General features: G+C 38.8%; 1 protein-coding gene across 1 annotated transcript; it reads left to right on the top strand.

The window, feature by feature from the left end:
• The first annotated feature begins 11,461 nt into the window (after window positions 1–11,461).
• LOC148032574 (pentatricopeptide repeat-containing protein At5g27110-like) lies at window positions 11,462–15,982 on the top strand. The gene has a single exon (XM_087683217.1). It carries the CDS (start codon window positions 11,690–11,692, stop codon window positions 14,072–14,074), a length of 2,385 nt encoding a protein of 794 aa, XP_087539343.1. The 5' UTR covers window positions 11,462–11,689; the 3' UTR covers window positions 14,075–15,982.
• The last annotated feature ends 5,067 nt before the right edge of the window (window positions 15,983–21,049 follow it).

Genomic DNA, 21,049 nt, shown 5'->3' with positions numbered 1-21,049 from the left:
ATTCTATGTGAAATAGATTTTTTTTTTTGCATAGAATTAACTATGTGAGTACCTATATTTTGTAGTTCTCATTGCGCTCTTTGTTTATAGCTATGTAATACCTAAATCCTATACCATATGCAAAAGTTATGGTCACAATATGACAATGTTGTCAAGTTGTCGCATAGCTGTCCATGACTTCTATAGCATGCTCAATATCCACTCAAAATGGATAAAAGGGCTACTCCTTAGCTCAATAAGCATTGAACAAGGCTTAGCTAAACCTTGGGAGACTCCTCAACAAGCACGAAGCAAGTTGGAACAAGTTGAAAGAAGAAATGACTCGATGCATACCTCAAGGGAGGAAGAAATAATGGCTGCAATGAAACCTTGAGTTGAATCTTTGAATCCAGGCTAAAGCAAAGGATGAAGAAGCTCCTCAAATGGTTGACTCTAATACCAATTGAAAGGTAGAGGTTGAGTGGAAGCACACAAGCAGAAGCAAGAGCTATGGTGAATGGAGCAAGAGAGCAAGCGAGAGAGAGAGAGAGAGAGAGAGACACCATATGTGGGAACTCCAATAATCACAATGTATGACCAGCCTTCCCTTATTCAAATGTCACTAAAAGAATAAAGAATGAAGTGATAGTGGTGGGTGCTCACCACCTACAATGCACATGTGCAGGTATTGCTAGTGTAATGAATACACATGTGGTTAGACACATGCACCTTTATACCCAACACAAGGTGCTGATGTATTTGGCTCTCTTGGTACACAATGAGATATTAATATGTTGAAGAATATGAACCCACATGTTTCAAGGAGAGGAGTAAGGTTGTAACAAGGATAGAATCGACACTTTTTTGTAGGAGTAAAGTGACTTGTATTAATTATGTCATACATTAGATTCTATTAGAGACCTTAAGGTAAGTCTCACACTTGATGACAAGTTCTACATGTGGTCAATTAGCCTTTAGGCCATTACTCAACATGAATAAAGTTTGAGGAGATGTTCTAAAAGGAACTTTTCTATGAGAATGAAAAGGACTGTAATTGGACTACTTGGAATAAGTATTGGATATATGGTCTAACACTAACCTAGTACATCTTCAAATATAGATAAATCGTTCTCAAACTTGGTGGCTTAGATGAATTTTCAAAGGTTCAAGATTTTGTTTGAGGCTTGTATAATGAGTACAAGGCCAAGGTCAAAAGTCAATGTCTTAAAATGTTACAAAGAAGCCATCAAGGGTGCATAAATTTTTTATTAGTTTTGTGATAGGAAATATTTTATGTATATGATTACACATTCAAATTTTGCATTTTCTTTACCATTTAATAAGAATGGGAAGAGGAAGTTTAGTGCTACATTAAAGGATGATAATGTTAAGAAGCCCAAGGGGGCTAGAGGGCCACTCTCACAAGTAAGGATCTTATGAGAGCACATGAGAAGAGGTTGTGTTTCAATTGTTTAGGCCCTCATGAATACAAGGATTGTCCACAATTCAAGGAAAATTTAGAATTTGACAAGAACAAGGGCAAAGAAAAGCAATGCACATAGTGTAGATGCTTCATTTGGAGGCTTATTCTAAGTATTTGATTGTGCAAGTTAGCCATCATGTTGATGAGAATGACAATTTTTTTATTATTTTCTATGGAAATCCACATTTTGCCCCCATGAGTTGTCTCATATGAATGGCATGATCAATAGGAAACAAGTTCATATTCTTATTAAGATTTATCAACCCATAACTTTCTTACATATATGTTGGTTAAGAAACTACATTGAGCCTAGGTGCCTAATACTCATATTCATGTCATTTCTTTTATAAATGGGGATGACAAGGAGTATGGGACAAGAAGTACATTGTGATGTTTTTAATAGAGATACAGGGGTATACTATGAAAATGTACTCCCAAGTTTTGAACATGACTAGGGAGGATGTGGTCTTAGGGTGAGAGTAGTTGCATAGCTTGGGTAGCACACTATGACATAGTTATGAGCATAATGCTCTTACATTTAAGGACAACAATATGCATGTTTTGTTGTTGAGTGAGTAGAATGTTTCAGCATCCCCTCTTATATATATAACTAAACTTAATAATTTAGCTAAGCACAATAAAATAGAATTTCTCTATTTTTTAAATGTGTTGTCTCCCTTTTTTTCTTCACACAAATTTGTACTTTATCTCACGCATGCACATATACACACACTCCTCTCTCTTTAAAAGAAAATTCCTAAATATGGGATTCTCTTAAGGGATCTTTTTCTCTTTGTCTTAACCCATGTTCATGATAAGATACAATAGTTAAAGAATTTGATGATGTGTGAGAATAAGTGTTCACTTCATTGTGTTGATCAATTGTTTGATCAACTTAAAGGAGCCTGGTACTTCACCAAGTTTGACTTGAGGGTAGGGTACCATCCAGCTCAAATAAGAATAGAGGTTGTAGAGATTAGCCATCCCTTGGACTAGCATTCTCATGTTACAATTGGTGCAATTAATTCTCTCAAGTGGACTTATGCATTTTCTTGTCAGTGATCTCACATCACTAATCTTCTTGGATTTTGTGTAGTAATCAGCTACATTTATGGCGGGAAATTTTGATGCCTTCCCTACATGTTTTATTGCATTATTTTGTGCTATATATGGCCATATCGTAGCTTGCCCTCCATCACTTTTCTTTTAGGTGTTGGTGAGAGAGATCCGAAAACTCGAGGATACTTTGACATCCCTTCGTACATCTGCCCTCTTCATTTTAGAATTCATTGACTACATATTTCTATGTTCTTTTGTCTCCTTTCTCTCTCCCTCTTCTCTTGTGTTCATTGTCTTTCAATCTTGTCCATATGCTTCTACATTTGCTGCACTTTGACATGGTATCAAAGTAGTGTAGAAGGGTCAATTGATCATGGATAGACATGATCGGGAGAATTCTTTGCAAAAAAATTTTGCATTTATAGCCTATAGAGGTTGAGTTGAATAGGTGGAACACAAAGGAGAAGCAAACTTCTTGTTTTTTGTGAGTTCTTGTTGTTGGCGAAGGAGAAAATGCAACATTCTTAACCTTTTGGAGCAAAATTTGAGTTTTCATTTCCTTTGGTGGGTAAAACTCTTTGACAAGTAGAGGAAGCCCTAGCAAGCACCAACACTATGTGTGGAGTCAATGGAGGATGCCCTTGTTTTTGTGTAGGTCATTCCATTTACAATGCCGATCAAAATTGATGCAGAGTTTCAAGCTATTATGGATTGCAAGCTCCCTATGTTGCCAACTCTTCTTTTGGATTAGAAGCTTGATGGAGAGAATTATTGCATTTGGCACGTAATGATGCTTGTTATACTAGAGCCTTATGATTTGGTGGAGCTCATGACTAAGGCTATAGATCATCCTATAGCCCATGATGCCTCCAAGCTTTTTGCAAATGAGAAAGCTGAGTTAATGATGAAGGCACAAGCAAACGAGCACATTGGGACAAATCAAATACCCACATTCATTATTTCCTCTTTCTCTCTTACACTCCAACCATCATTGCTCCATAGCACTTTGATTATGGCTTGGGAGATATGGCTAGAGCTAGATCAAATGTACAATCAGATGGCCATGATGAAGCAGATGTCAATGGAGGTTCAGATGAGGACTTTGAATCCTAAAAAGTGTTCTTCTATGTGGGAGCATGTAAAAAAGCTTTAGCAATTGCGAATGTAGGTCTAGTAGTGATAGGCTTGGATGACATGGTGATAGCCCTTATCTCTCAATTACCACCCCAATTCAAGGTATTTGACTCCACCTTGATTGCTTCAAGATGGACAAAGATCCTTAAGTGGGAGGTGTTGGTTCCTATGGTCTTAGACCAAGAGGAACAACTCAAAGGTCGGAATGCTCCTACAATGGAGACTTTGACCTAGTAATCTTTCCAACAAAAGGGTAAGAAGAAGAAGAAGGATGAGAAGTCCAAATAGGACAAAGCCAAGGAGTCTATTTGCCACATCTATGGTAAGATGTCAATAGAAGAAAGATTGCCCCGACAAGGATAAGAAGGATCACAAGAAGGATAAGACTACAAAGGACTTGAAAGGGGTGGCTACTCCTCTATTAGCCACCTTCCTCCATCTAGAGGTGACAAAGGATGTTCCTACAACAACTACTAATGTAGCAGTGATGGCCCCATAGCCTTGTGAGTGGATTGTGGATAATGGCACTTCTTGCCACATGACTCCTTCAAATGGGGTTGCTTGTATGCATTCAATGCATGAGACAATTCTCATAGGTGACAGTTCTTTAGTCCCCATCAAAGGCTAGGGTGATATGTAGCTAATTTCAAATGGGCAAGGCAATGCTCACACATAACAGGTTCTCTGTGTGTCGATTCTAGGGTATTATCTATGTTTAGTGAGCAAGGTATGTGCTCTTGGTTTTACAATCAAGTTTGATAAGGACTCCTTCTAAGTTCTTGATGGTGTATCTCAACAGGTTCTTTGTGCAAGACATGAGGAGAATGGAGTCTATAGGATGTGATATTCTTTTATATTTTCTTCTCTTCTTTCTTTATAGACACAAATTGAGCTTTGGTGTGCTTGATTTGGCCACCTCAACTATGAGTACTTGCATATGGGTTGCCAAAGATTGGGATGAGCCACCCACCATGTGTATCTTGCATTTATGGCAAGCAGCATTGAGATGCTATTCCTAGAAAGGCTCTATGATGGGCTAAGGAGCCCTTGGAGCTTGTTTCGATAGACTTATATGGACCCATGAGGAGGAATCCCTTAAGGGGAGTTTGTATTTTATGCCATTATTGATTATTTTAGTAGGATGATGTGGGTGTATTTATCGGCATTGAAGTTAGAAGCATTCTCACATTTTAAGGATTGGTTGATCTTTGGATGGCAGAAAAATCAAGACCCTGCATTCCAACAAGGGAGAGGAGTTTGTCTCCCAAGAGCTAACTCATTTTTGTGCAAATTGTGGCATTCACCAAGAGTTTGCTAACATGAATACCCCTTAGGAGAATGGCATATTGGAATGTAAGAATCACAATGTGATTGAGATGGCATAAACTATGAAGGAGCATCAAGAGACACCTTAGTGTCTTTGGGCCAAAGTAGTGGCTACCACCATCCACATCTGAATTGATCCCCTTCCTTGATCATGGTTGGTATGACCCCTTTTGAGGCTTACTTTGGACAAAATCTAGATGCCTCTCATTTTAGAGTATTTGGGTGTGATGCATATGTTCACATCTTGAAGAAGAAGAGGGACAAGTTTGAGTTGACTGCTAGGAAATAGATGTTTGTGGTATATAGCTCATAGTCCCAAGGATACAAGCTTTATGATCCTACTTCCTGCTTCCTAGGAGGTCCAAATGAGTCAAGATGCAGTTTAGTTTGTGGAGTTTCCAACTCCATAGGGGGTGTTGAGGATCCCATTCTTGGAGATCTAGGCACTTGCTCTAGTGCCTTTAGAGTGCCTTTGGATCCTTTACCTATTGGGGCTCCAGCCTTAGTGGAGGAGGAGATTATTTCACCGTTGTCTTCACCCATTGAGTTGGCCTCAATGGATCTTCTAGAGACTTTGGCAAAAAGGAGAGTGACAAGGAAAATATCAATCTCCTCCTTGTTGGGCATGTGATTCACTCTGTGATTGAGGGATTGAGAGTGCCCTTAAGGAGTGATAGTCGTAGGATGGCATGTAGCATTCTTGGAGGAACCACGCACATCCCATCAAGCATATTTATGCAAACTATTGTTTGATGACTCGTGCCATGTAGGATAGGGAGCCCACCTTTCTGATAGAGGCTTTGCAGTCATAGCATTGGAAGAAGGCTATGGAGCAAGAGTTAGATTCTATTGAGTGGAATGGCACTTGGGATCTTATGCCTAGGCCCATTCATAGGAAGGTGATTGGTGTTAAATGGGTCTTTAAGACCAAATACCATAGTGATGGCACTTTGGATAAGCACAAGGCATGACTCATTGCAAAGGGCTTTGCACAATGGCTAGGGGTGGATTTCTATGACACCTTTTCACCTACAACTGTGATGGCTACCATTAGGGCCTCTTGTCTTAGCTAGCCATAGGATATGGTTGATTTATCAACTTGATGTGAAGTTTGCCTTCCTTAATGATGTTTTGAAGGATGAGATCTATATTGAGAAATCTCTTGGCTTTTCCTTGTCAGATGGACATGTGTATAGGTTGAAGAAGGCCATTTATGGCCTCAAACAAGCTCCATGTGCTTGGAATGAGAAGGAAACTGGCTCCACCTCCTTGGAACAAGAAGATAGACATGTTCCTCCAAGGGAAGTTGGGGGTATCAATGCTAGTGCATGTTATCTAGGGATAAGAAAGACCTACACACATGCACGTCGACTTATGGGTTTCAAATGCATAAGAATATTACATGTCATCTAGGGATAAGAAAGATCCATGCACATGTACATCGAGTTATCAATTTGGAATGCATAAGCATATAGAAGAATATGTTATGCAATGCCAAAAGTGTCAAGTGGATGAATTTTACTTAAAGACACATGGGCTTTTGCATCTTTTAGAGATTCCCAATGGTAAGTGGGAAAGTATTTATACAAACTTTATTGTTGGACTCCCTACTATCAATCATGGTCATGTTGCCATTTGGATAGTAGTGGATTGACTCACTAAGATATGTAGATTTATTACAACAATGACAATAGTTAAGACTCTTAAATTAGAACAACTATTTTTAGAACTATTAGCTAATGTCCTAAGTGATTAGAATCAAAATTTTAATAGCTATTTTTGGAGAGTTATATTCAAAGGTTTGGATACAAGCTCCATTTGAGTACAATAGGCCACCATTAAATGGATAGGAAAACTGAGTGGGTAAACCAAGTTCTATAAGATATGCTACCTTCATATGTAAATAAAATACAATCTAATTGGAAAGATTATCTGCCCATTTTAGAGTTTGTTTACAATAGTGCTAATCATGTAACTACAAGGTTTGTATTATTTATGCTTATGTAGAGATTTCAACCCCAATCATCAATATTAGTGGGAGTAGCCAATGAGGAAATCCCATGTGTAAAGGACTTTCTCTTAGATCATTTTGATGTGGTAAAAGAAACATGCTTGAATGTTATGCAAGCTCAAGACCATTATAAGAAGTATGTGAATAAATGTAGACATATGGTCACTGTTCAAAAGGGTGACAAATCTACTTATGGGTTATAAAAATTTCAAGAAGTTTGAAGATTGGATTAGTTCCCAAGTTGTCATCAAGGTATTATGGCCCATTCACAATCCTTAGATGTGTTGGTGAAGTTGCCTACAAATTAGGTCTACCATCCTCAAGAAGTGTCCATCTAGTCTTTCAACAGAGTCAATTGCAAAAGCAACTTGGTAATAATGATAGTTGAGAGAACCAATCAGTGCTAGTATATATTATTGAACCACCAATTTCATCTCATAAGCTAGAATGGATTTTGGATTTTCATGAGAAATATGCATGCCATCATGTCCATAAAGAAGTTTTGATCAAGTGGAAGGATATACTTGAAGAAGATTCTTAAGATTTTACTTGGGAAGAGATTTCTTAGTTTTGATTTTGAGGATAAAAACTCTTCCAAAGGGGGGGAGTAATATTAGGACAAGGGTCCTTAGCAGACATGGTCTTTAGGATAGCTCTGTCGTAATAGTGATAGATAGTGGGAAACAAGCCAACATGTTAAGGTATTGACGCTATTAAGGGGTCAAGGGATAGCTTACATTAAGCATGGGATGATAAGAGATAGGCACAAGGGTACACAAACCAAAGGGTCAAAGAATTGATGATTAGTGTGAGTGGACACACCAAGGATTGTTTAAATATACCATTGTGACACTAAAATAGGCTATTGTCTTGAGTAGATGGTTGGGGGGGGGGGGGGGGGGGGGGGGGGGGTGTTAATAGATCTTTCCTAACTTCATGTGTTCGCTCCCTCAAGGCCATAATAGCCATGCATGAAGGTGATGCATGCATGCATGCATGCATGACAAATCGTATTACATTGTTAAGTAAGAAACTAGAATATATGTGATGCAAGACAACAATTCAAGATTCCAACAATTATTGACTAAAATATTGTTGATAATATGTGGACAAACATCATTAATGTGAAGAAATTATAGAGGATATGAGAGAGAGCCATTCATGATGACAAGAAAGTATGCAAGGAAGATGATTTAATTATACTTGAGCAAGTACATGAATATATAACTTTTCAGCTTGCACACTCTTTCTTCTCATTGCATATGGAATGCATTTCATCCATTCATGTGTGACCTTTTTGACTGCCACCTTATCCATCCACATGTCTATTCATTCTCTTAGGTCTAGTTCCCATGCATATGCATCAAATATGCTAACAACCCCCCCCCCCCCCCCCCCAATGTGTGGTTGGTCATTATCGGTTGCCACTGTCATCAAGGATGTGATTACAAAATAAGATTGCCCCCCTTGAGTCCCCTATCATACTCATAAGTATGAAGTGTGATGAAAAATACGATGTAAGCAAATAGCTTTGGATTGATTTAGGAAGTTGTCCCCTTAGCTACATCATCGGTGCCAATGATGGACATTACAATTATAGGATTTAGAATAAGTGTCCATTGGATAGAGATACATTTTTAGGTACATCACAATTTTGAAGCAGCTTGTTTGCATAGTTTTTGTGGTTGGAGTAGCACTCCCTTTGAAATGACCAAAGCATCTACAAATTGTGCATTGATGTTTACCTTTGTTTCTACAATTCTTTTCTTCCTGATTAGTCAATCCACACTTGAATTTCTTATAGTGATGAAAACATTGTCAGGAGTAGTGGCTAAAGTGCTCCTACTGAATTTAATTTTGCACACACACACACACACTCTCTCTCTCTCTCTCTCTCTCTCTCTCTCTCTCTCTCTCTCTCTCTCTCTCTCTCTCTCTCTCTCTCTCTCTCTCTCTCTCTCTCTCTCTCTCTCTCTCTCTCTCTCATCCCTCAATGTCATGTAGCTTCAAATCTTCCATGTTAGACAATGTTTCAACTAGATTTTGATAACCATCTACATCATAGCTTGCTAATAAAATAGCATTTGCCTCATCTTCATCTAGTATTCTTTTTAGAATAGTCAATTGTTGTTTAATGCCTTTATATTTATTCAGGTGACTTGTGAGATATTCCTTTGGGTTGAAATTCAAATTATAAATTTGCATTAGTAGCTTCATTTTAGAATGCTTGGATTTGGTGTCACACTTTGTTGAACTCCTCTCGTGCTATCTTTGCACTTGGAATACCATGAATGTGGTGTATGTATTCATCATCTAAGCTAGCTGCTATGTATTCCAATGCTTTCTCGTTGCTTTCTTCATGTTCCTCTCCCGAGCTTGTTATGCCTCTCCCAATAATAATGCAACATAAGTTTTCCACAAAAGCAAAAACATCATTTTGGATTGCTAGGTATGGAACATGAACCTGACGAATTTATCAATGTTATCTTGCATTGACATTATGTTTTATGGAGAGGTCTTACTAGGTTATTTCCCATGGCAGTGTCTAACTCCATGCATCAAATGGGTATGGGATTTACAAAGCTCATTGAATATTAGAGCATCCACATACAATGGCCTATTAAAAAGGTGTGATTCAATTTGGATAAGAAATAGTATGGATAACTTCCAAAAAAGAAAAAGGTTCCAAGATATGCAATGTGAATCAGGAGGTGAAATAAACCAGTTCAAATACACCAATGTGAATGGGAGTGTAAAAGAACTAGTTTAGATAAATTAATGCGAATATGGATTTGAGGACTAGCTTTAACCCTAGGTGGTATTATTAAGCCTTTTATAATAAAAGGCTTATTATTTATGTAGCTCGAACTATTTCTGAATGGCGCAAGTCAATGTGAGCCTTAAGGGCACTGTTGACAGAATCAATCTGTAGCAGTATGCCCTTGTATAACAAGTGATGAGTTTGGTAGCTCCCTTCTTTAATAGTCAACCTTCTCTCTCTCCTCTCTTTTCGTCTCTGTCAAGAAGAAGACCCCTTGCTTAACGAATAAGTAAGTCCCTAGCTTTGGGCCACAAGTAGGCCATGAGCTTGGTGGAAACAATCCCATTGCTTGACAATAGAACTTGGCGGCCATCAATTGAAAGTTGAAAGAATTAAGGAACTAAATGAACCAAATATACCTCAATGCTTGAGAGATGATGGCCTCTTGATTTGCTTTAAGAAATCTATGCTTCTTGCCTTCGATCTTCAATGGTTTGCTTGGTAATGGATGCACAACCTCTCAGCCATGAGGATGATGGCTTTGATACAAGCTGAAGAAATTATGGAGGATATGGGAGAGAGCCATTCATGATAATAATGTATGCAAGGAAGACGATTGAATTATACTTGAGCAAGTACATGAATTTATAGCTTTTCATCTTGCACACTCCCGTTTCTCTATGCATATGGGATGCATTCCATCCATTCGTGTGTGACCTCTTTGACTGCCACCTCATTATACTTATCCATCCACATGTCTATCCATTCTCTTAGGCCTAGTTCCCAGACATATGCATCAAACATGCTAACACGATGGTAGGCGTTACTTTTTATCCTCAGTTTGATAAGTGATTTTCCTTATGTAATCTTTTTAATGACTCTACTATACTAGTATTATGACAACTTAGTCGCTTTTGATTTACTACTGTGCATGCATGTAACCTATTTGAGCTATATGATCATTGCTTGATCAATGTGCATTAAGGGGGAGAACTTGGTGTAGTTGATTTGTAGATAAAAATTGAGACTATTGAAAGATCTCTTGTTGAAACAAGGGTTGGGAAAATGAGGTGTGCAAGCTAAACGTAGCATTGGTACTAGCTTCAAATGCCATAGTACTATAGGCATCTCCTATTTGGCTTCTAGAGGAGATTCAAATGAGGCAAATGACACAATAGGAAAACAACTAATACAAGGGTGTTCTTGCATAGGAAGTATAGGACGGATCCAAAATGTAACCATGGGACACAATTATAGGATTGGTTAGAATTGTGTTTGTGGCATGCTTCCCATGATGGTTGGCTTCATGAGAGGCAAATAAGCACATAGAGAGAGTGGGGATGAAGTGACTTAAACTCTTGCTAATCCAACAATCATTCTTTACACCCCATGTAAACTGATTAAGCAATCACAGCTCATGTTGGAAAGGGTCTATCTGGTATATAGTCTCAGAAGTTTGTTAGCATTCCCAGTAAGGGCATGCTTAGGTACTTGCTTGTTCAAGCTTTTAAAAATGGTTGCAAGTTACCTACAGGTAGTTGGACATGTAGCACAATCATTTTGTATTTTCTCCATGAAATCATAATTTAGAATGCATGATAACATGAGTGCGCATGCACACTCGAGAGTTGTGAAGGCGAGATGCTCCAATAAGCAATGTGGGGTTTTTTTCGTCAGGTGACTTACTCTAAAGTTGAATTCACACAAGGGTGCCATAGTCGGATAAGCGATGATCAGTAGGACTTAAGAATTCATAGTTGATCAACGATGGCGTGTTCGTTGAGAGACAATGTTTCAGACGAAAGCGGTTGCCGTCGAGAACCAACACACAGAACATACGCTCGTCCACATCGCCCGTCAGAGTGCCACCTTGACGTAAACAGACCGTCTCTGTTCTTCTCCTCCAGGATGTGTCCGCTCAGAAAAGGGAAAATTGATGCCACATACCAGTTTCTCATACCTCCATACACAGGCCATGAGTCATGCTTTCAGAGATATAGTCCACAAAACAACAACACTCCCAACGATTGGATTCTCTCAGACGTTAGATAGCGTTTGCATACCAAAAGATGAGTTATTTGACAAGCTTTTTCGAAGGGACATTCAACAGAGTGTTGCTGTTTACGAGCCTCAGTTGAAATGGTGCATTAGGGAAAAAGACATACTAGGTGGCAAGCAAGTCCATTGCCATATCATCAGGAGCAGTCTGGAGCAGAACACTTCCCTAGGAATCCTTGTTTTGCAATTGTATTGTGACTGTGGAGCACTAGATGATGCTTGGCAGGTTTTTGTTATGATGGAGCACCGAACTGTGTCCCTTTGGAGCGTTATTCTTGCTGCATCTGTTCAACATGGACAGGTCAGGCATGCATTTCAGTTGTTTCAACAAATGACATGGGAAGGGATAGCACCAAACAGATTCATTCTAATTACACTCATTACTGCATGTACCACTGATCTGGCTTATTCGACTGAGGGCAAGTGGCTCCACCATCTTGTGTTGAGCTACAGTTTGGAGTTGGATCTAATAGTGAGAAATGCACTTATCAGCATGTACGGAAAATATGGTAGTATTGCTGATGCACTGAGAACGTTTGAGAGGATGCCTTTCCGAGATGTAATCTCATGGAATGCCATGATCTCAGCATATGCAAAAGGAGGACAGGCTCCTGAAGCTTTTGTCCTCCTTGAAGAAATGGATCATGCAACATGTCCTCCTGATAAGTTTACCTTCATTGGCATCCTCTCTGCATTTAATAGTCCAGACAATTTTATACAAGGATCAGAAATACACAACCATATTGTGAGCAGGGGATTCGAGTCTGATGTGACAATTAGCAACTCTCTTATATCTATGTACAGCAAATGTGGCAGCTTGGAATGTGCTGAAAGAACATTTGATAGAATGGTTGAGCGAACTATTGTTTCGTGGACTTCCATGATTGCAGTCTACAGTCAACATGGAAAAAGTGATATGTCTTTTCGGGTTTTTAATCAAATGCAAGAAGAATGTGTGATACCTAATATGATCACTTATGCTGCATATTTTAATGCATGTGACAGCAAGGCAGTTTTATCTGATGGTAAACGTAAACATGCTCAGCTTGCCATCAGTGAAGTGAAGTTAGATGTGGGTGTGGAGACAGCTCTTTTGAGTATGTATAGCAACTGTGGCTCCTTTGAAAGTGCACTTAATATATTTGTCAACGTGTCAGAAAGGACTACTGTTTCATGGAGTATCATGATTTCACTATATAAAGAAAATGGGCAAGCTATACAGGCATCACAACTTATGGCACAAATGCTGCAACAAGCAGAGCTCGTGGAAAAAGCCATCTTTGTTAGCATTTTGGATTTATATGCCTGTCAGTTAGCTCTGCAAGAAGGTAAGCAGGCACATTCATGCCTTGTTGGTAGTGGAATAGTTTCAGACGTAGTACTGCAAAGCACTCTTGCCAACATGTATGCCAAGTGCGGCTGTATGGAGGATGCTCAACAAGTTTTTGACACTATGCTTGATCGTAATTCATTTTCATGGAATGTTATGATTGCAGGCTACTGCCAACATGAAGAGGGTGCATTGGTGCTTCAACTTTTTCAGAAAATGCAGCAAGAATGTGTATTGGCTGATAAAGTAACTTATGTTAGTATGTTTGCTGCATGTGGCAGTGACATGAATCTAACATTAGGCAAGAGGTTGCACTGCTTGATTTCAAATGGTGGATTTTTAGCAGACATTGTTTTGTGGAATGCTATTGTAACTTTTTATGGAAAATGTGGCAACATAGAGGATGCACAAAGTGTGTTCGATAGATATACCGAAAAGAGTGTTGTTTCTTGGAATGCTATTGTCACTGCTTATGCGCAAAGTGGTCGTGCAATAGAATGTCTTTACCTTTTCAATCAAATGAAACAGGAAGGCACAAGTCCAAATACAGCCACCTTTACAGTTATTCTTTCAGCATTCAGCCATGCAGGACTTGTTGATGAGGCCTCCTACTTGTTTGATGGAATTGTTCAAGATTGTTGCAATATACCTGTAGTGATAGACCATTACAACTGCATGATTGACATCCTTGGGAGGGCAGGACGGCTTGATGAGGCAGAGCATTTGCTTAGACTTATGCCATGTACACCAACCACAATTTCATCTATGACCTTGTTGAGCGCCTGCAGGTTCCAGAGTGATGTGAAACGAGGAGAGGATCTCATTCAAACATTTGAAATGGATCTGGCTATTGCATCGCCCTTTGTTGTGCTATCACACATCTATGCAACTACTGAGAGCAGTGGGGACACCAGCAATCAGTCTAATGAATAGAGCATGAATTAGTACGAGAGAGAAAATTTGTGCATCTTGTTTTAATATGAATGAGAACTCTTGCTTCTGCTTTTGTTGTTCCATCAAACATCTCTACCTTAGTTCAGAGCATTGGGGATGTCAGCTGGTCGGTTGAAGAGTGGAGCATGAGATTACATTGGAGATAAAAAGTGTGCAGCTTGTTGCAAAAACTGAGTAGTGGGGTGAACCTCTGAGTGCCACCATTGTGACTTGCAGCCATAAAAAATCAGTCTTTGAGAAACTCTAGCGCAAGTTCTCAAACTGTTATCTTATAATTGTGACCAAAGTCTCTTGCCCTTACTTATTTTCTGACAGTTCATGGTGCTGTAAAAGGCACTTAACCAGGTATTCTGGTTCAGCCAACTAAGAAGGTATTCCAGCTGGTGCACCAGGTGGAGGTGGTGTTGGTGAAGAAAGAGGTACATGGATTATTTACAGAAATGATTGGATCAAGATGCTTATGATGGGTGTAGAGCTTTGTAATTCAGGAGGTCTTGGGTTCAACACCTCACCAATCTAGGGAGCATTATCCATAGTGAGTGTCCAGTTTGACCCACCCCTCCCAGGTGGTTGTGCTGTTTGAGCTGCTTGGTGGGTGTGTGAGATGGGGTGAATCACCTACACTTTAGGCTGCCATACTTAAAAAGATCAAGGTGCCTAAGATGATGTTGTGGTAAGGTAAGGCTTGATACTTCATGAGGTCTTGGGTTCAATGCCTTCCCACCAATCTAGGGAGGGTTATCTATGATTAGTGTCCATTATGATCCACCCTACCTGGGTTGTAATCTTTGAGCCGCTTGGGAATATGACAGGTGTGTAACATTGTGTGAATTTCCACATGTGTGGACAGCCATGCTGGAGTACAAAGTTCTGAAATGAATTTTTGAGAAGGCTCTTTGGAGATGATGACAGACTGTGTGTCACAAAGGAAGGCATGGACTAAGCCTTGGTGCTGTTAAAAGAAGCAGTCAGGCACCAGCAGCAGTGGATGGCAGTAGCAGAAACAGCAGCAACAGCAAAGTCATTATGATGTACTATCAGAAGATGATAAGGTCAAGTGTACATAGCATTGCAACCACAGCAAAGTTGAGGAAGACAGCTACTTCTATTTTGATTTTATGATGCCACAAGTGCTAAGCCTTGTGAGTGTAACAAAATCCTAGGGCAAACAGAGAAAGCACAGAATGTTTTGAGGATTGGGCTGCTGCTGAGCTGGTGGAGTTGGAGATGCTAGAAATAGCTCCAAGAGTGTGATGACCCAAAGACAGCAGCAGTCTGCCAATGATGACATGACGGCCTGTGAGTGGCCGAAACGATGGTAGCAGTTCTCTAGGATGCAAAACAGAGTGATCAGGGGTGGCAACCAGCAGCATGTTGATGAGGAAGGGCCAACCATGGGAATGTAAGAAATGGCACCAGCTATGGAGGGGAGAGAATCAAGAGACTGACTGTGTGAGAGCTGAAGCAAGAGAGTAGAGCGTACTTGCTGAACTGAAGGATAGAGTGAAATTACAACTAATGTTTAGGTCAAGGGTTGACCTAACCAGCCTTCCACTAACTAACTAGAATTAGGTTTATTTTCTCTACAACCTAGTGTCACTACTTTAATGTCCTAGGACACTAGGTGTAGGCAACCTACACTGACACTTTAATAAGTGTCCACACCACAAATTATATTGTGCATGGCCCAAAATTGACAAATTCTAACATCCCCATGCAATGCCAATGTGATGAAGTACAAGGATGATCGATCACCAAAGGGTAGTAAGTTGAAGGACTTTCAAAAAGCCTCAAACTTCTCATGTAGTAATGCTTTGGGAAAAATGTTTGTAACATTTTCTTGTGTGGGAACATATATCAAGCTGATCTATTTTGCATAACATTTCTCTCTGATATAGTGGTAACGCACCTCAATGTGTTTCATGCAAGCATGAAACACATGATTTTGTGCCACTCTACAATAGCACTCTGTTAGAAAGAATGGGCGTAGGATCTTTCAATGATATATGTAAATTAGCCAACAACCTACGCAACCATGCATATTCTAGCGTTGTTGTGAAGGCTACATTTTACTCCGTCACACAAGACGAGGTAGCTATTGTAGGTTGTTTTTTACTTAGCCATGAAACACATGAATGGTCTAGAAAGAAATAATATTCACTAGTAGATTGTCTAGTGTTTGAATTGCTAGCCTAATCTTAATCATTGTAAGCATGTAGATGCAAGTCTTTCTGCATGGGAAATAATAATGCATGTGATTGAGTATCTTGCAAATATATGAAAATCGACTTAACAACATGACAATGTTCGGCATTTCATGGATCGTCTATAAGCCTACTCACTTGAGATATTGTATATTGAATGTCAGGGCGTGTGTTACAAAGATAAATAAGACACTCAGCAGTCTAGTTGTAAATTACAATACCAGATATCTCTTTATTATTATGCATAGATAGCTTTAGGCTTGGCTCCATAGGAGTATACATAGGTTTACAATCTTGCATATTAAACTTATGTAAAAGCTTGTTCATATATTGTCATTGCGATATGATGATGCCATGTTGATTTTGGATGAATTGAATCCTTAAATAGTAGTGTAAATATCTCATGTTTTAATTTAGCTTTGAAATATACAATTTTGTCCTCTTTAGATCCAATGAGCAGCATATCAACCACATAAAGAATGATAGCCAATAAGTTCTCCCCCTTCATAATGTAAAGAGTGGGAGGAGTTAGATTATTTTTGAATCATTTGTTGGCCAAATAAGCATCAACTTTAGAGTGCCATCATGTATAAGGAGTCTGTTTGAGATCATAAAGAGCCTTATGCAACTTGTAGACCATGTACTCTTTTTCCTTCACCAAAAACCTTGGAGATTGTGAAACATAAATATCCTCATGTAGATTTCCATTCAAAAATGATGTCTATGTTTGATTGGTTTTCTATAGTTTTTTCCATAATCCGTGCCCTTCTTTTGTGTACAATATTTTGCTATTAATTGTGCTTTGGACTTGTTAATAGTGCTACCGGTCTTACGTTTGAGTTTTAAAACCCACTTTATGCCAATTGCCTTTTTGCTAGGTGATAAATCCACAAGATCCCATATAGAGTTAGTGGTAATAAAGTCTTCGTGTATGGTCTACATCCAATGCACATCTTGTTGAGCTTCATCCAAGGAAGTAGGTTCATCATCTAACAATGGGCTCATAAATAGATGGTCATCACAAACATCATCTACTTCCGTTACATCAATCAAATGTATCTTCCCGCATTATGTATTGAATGTCTAGCAGCCCTTCTAGTGCCTTGAGGTAAGGGAGCATCCATTCTACTCTCTTAGAGAGTTTGTAATAGCCATCTAGGGACTATTTCATCTACATTTATATAGCAATCCTTTCATGCTACATCTTCCACTACATAAGGCATTCCAAGATTAAGTGCATGTTGTTTTGGAGCATATAGTGCAGCAACAACTTGCTATAATATGCTTGTTTGGCCATTTACAACAAGCGTTGACCCCAAACAAAGTGACAGAAGACCCTCAAATACATTATCTATATTATGGGTGGTTGACATCTCAAACTGATTATGTGAAAATGTTGCATTTTTAACAAAGATGACATCGTGATTAACAAATGTTTTCTTTGCAGGTGGATCATACAAACAATAGTTGTTATTCTAACTATACCCAATAAAAATACATTTTCATCGAGCTTTCCACAAAGCTCATTTGATACGTGCATAGGCTATGCATCCAAACACCCGGAAGTAATAAACCTTGGGCTTCTTGCCATGCCAAATTTCAAATGGTATGTTCATCTTTAGTGCTTTGGTGGGTGCACGATTTAAGAGACATTATTTGCACACTTGAGGCTCTCAAGCCAAAACCTGTGTGATAGCCCTTTGCTCTAAAGCATACAAGGAGTCATTTCCATAAGTGTTTGATTTTTTCTTTTAGCAATACCACTTTGTTGAGGTGTCATCCTGATAGTGGCTTGATATGTGATGTAGTTTTCAAGCAAAAATGTCTCAAAAGCACAATACATGTATTTCTCCCCCTCTATATGTGTGAAGTGTCTATACCTTCAAGTTAATTTCAGCCTCAAGCTTTGCAACAAGATATTTAAAATGCATAAACACATCAGATTTTGCTTTCGACCCATACATCCATGTATATCATGAGTAGTCTTCTTTTTTTTTTTAAGACCTTCGAGTGTATGTGTCCTCATGGGACCACAAACATTGGAATGAATTAGCTACATTTTTTGGACAACGCTCACCACACCATCCTTTTGAAAGCAAACCTATGCATTTTATCAAAAATACATTCTTCACATGCATGGAGAGATGGGATCTCCACATAAGGCAATGCATCTACCATTCAATACCATTGAAGGGTCATCAAATGGCCAAAACTCATATGTCCATAGTGGGCATGCCAAAGCTCAGCATTATGCATTGCACGTAAAGAGTAATAACTACGCATCATGAGAGTGTTTGTCATATGTATCCAATAAAAAAAGACCCTTATACAGGGTGCTGAATAATCTAAGGGCAATAATCTATCTTTATATCTCTAACAATGCATTTGCCATTTTTAAAGATAACCTGAAAGCCATGCTTATTGAAAGCAAATTTAAACAAAAGGTTCTTTGTGATGTCAAGCACAAGCAAAACTTCGACAAGCATGAAATTTGAACCATCTGTAGCTGTAATCATGATTCAACCAATGCCACATACATCATAATTATTGTTGTTCACACATGTAACACGCTTCTATGCAGGGACTGAATGCAAAGATGTGAAGAGACACTTCTTGAAAGTGATATGTTTAGATGTCCCACTATCAAAGTACTACGTTGTCAAGTGTTTTTCTGAAAACTGAAAAGCCCTAGTCAAACTGTAGTTAGGTTTGATTTTTGCTAGCTTGGTTGTTTGCGTGACTGATTGTTTTATCATTTCCTAATTGGATTTCTTATGTTTGTTTAGCTTAGGATTTGTTTCTGTCTTTTTTTTTTATTTGTTGAGTGTGAAACTTGATAGCCTGGGTCGAGCTTGGTATTTTTTTGGACAGGATGAAGCTTGTGTTTGCTAATAGCTACAGAACATTGTGGAGCAATGTATGTTTTCTTATCGAGACTCTTGCACATCACCGGGGATAATGGGTTCACGAGCACTTCACGTTGCACTTGTTGATGCACTGCACTTGGGGGTCGTCTCCTGTTCTTATCAAATACTTCCATGCCATGGGTTGGGATTATGCACGTTTTGCACCATCATTGAGCACTAGCACGGCATGAGGTCCACTGTAGCTATATATAGTAAATTTTAGATGCACGTGCACATGAGGAAGCACCTGTCATTGAGCATGCATATTTCTTGCATACACGATATTTGGGATTTTCATCACAAAGTTAGGAACCTCTGGTTGAGTGTGTAAGAAGGTTGGGTGAGTTAGAGAGTCGTGAAGGACGCCACCAATTGTGAGATGGGTTGTTCTTTTCTGGTCAACATCTTGAGGACCATCATTTTCTTGAGAGATTGTGAGAATTTGGGTGGAGCGGAGATTGATATTTTTTTAAAGAGCGTTGAGAGGTGAGGATAAGGAATTCTAAATTAACAAGGAATTTTGTTTGCATTTTGCATGACACACGATCACATCTAGATAGGCTAGGCACAACTTCTTTAGTGCATCCATATTTTTGTGTGTAGTATGGATTGATTGATTGCATATCATGAATTCGACATTGCATATTTTTCCAAATCATGAATGATTGGGCACGGAGTTCATTTCAAAAAACCATATTCCTGCTAGGGCACACTACATAAAAAGCAGGTTTATATCCAGAGAATATTTATTTTGAAGACTCAAGGATCAAAGGAAAAGATCGTACGTTTTACATTGTTAGTGAGTATTTCTTGAAGGAAAAGAGGACATGTGTGGTGAAAGTGTGTGCAATTACAAGAACAATAGGCCAAGGAAGGGAATAAGTTGTCCAAGATAAAAGATGGATAAAAATGAAGCGATTTACGAAAATCAATATTTTTGCCTATTTTTGATGGATTTTCGTAATTCTGCCCGCGAAGACTTGTCAACCAGATAAGTTCCAATCGTTTTGAGTATCCGAACAACTATATTCGGAGTTCAAATGATGAAGTTGTGATCCAAACAAGTTGCAAACATACATAAAGCAGAAAAAACGAAAATAGTGAAAAGCAGTAGAAAAAAAAAAGCCAAAAGCTGAAAGCAAAAAGCCTAATGTGTGTGACTGTGGATAGAAAACTATATAAGGAGATGAGAATGGAGAGTTAAGGGCCTTTCCCCTTGATTACAATTGTATTTTGTGAGAGAGGAGAATGGAGGGTCGCATGCTAGAGTGAGCTCTTGTCATGCCAATTTGGAAGTTGAAGAATTTGGATTTTGTGGTGCCGAGCATCGGCTCAAGGTTGTTAAGGTGCGAGAATATATCTCACTTGGTTTGTTTTCGAATTGTTGGTATTTTCGTTGCGTTGTGGTTGTGTGATGCTCTACCCACATTCGGGTTTTTAGTTGTGGTGTTTTATCGAATATTTGAATTTTTCAAATTGAGTTGTGCATTCGACAAAGTCAATTACCCAACAACTGGCACTTCTTAACATCTAGTTATCGGGTTGTGAGTGAGGCTTGGTCTGGATCACCGCTCGTGTAACAACATATACTGCATTTCCACAACATTAAATGTTAAATCAACCCATCTAAAAATCATAACTACATGTTAAAAATGCATAATTATTTTCCACAAGTTGGCGATAGCATCACATCAAAAGATCTTCTGGCTGATGTCTCCCAAACAGCCAAACCAAATTCTTTCTTCTTTTCTTTGGCTAATCCCTTCCTGCATTCATCAATGTAATGATCGAGCTTTTTGTAATAATGACATTTTTTCTTTTTCTTTGACTTCTCCATGTCTTGG

This window comes from Lygodium microphyllum, chromosome 8 (assembly GCF_053477565.2).
Source record: "Lygodium microphyllum isolate KBCC chromosome 8, Lygodium_microphyllum_v1.1.10, whole genome shotgun sequence".
NCBI lineage: Eukaryota > Viridiplantae > Streptophyta > Polypodiopsida > Schizaeales > Lygodiaceae > Lygodium > Lygodium microphyllum.
This window is presented reverse-complemented; position numbering and strand designations above follow the sequence as displayed.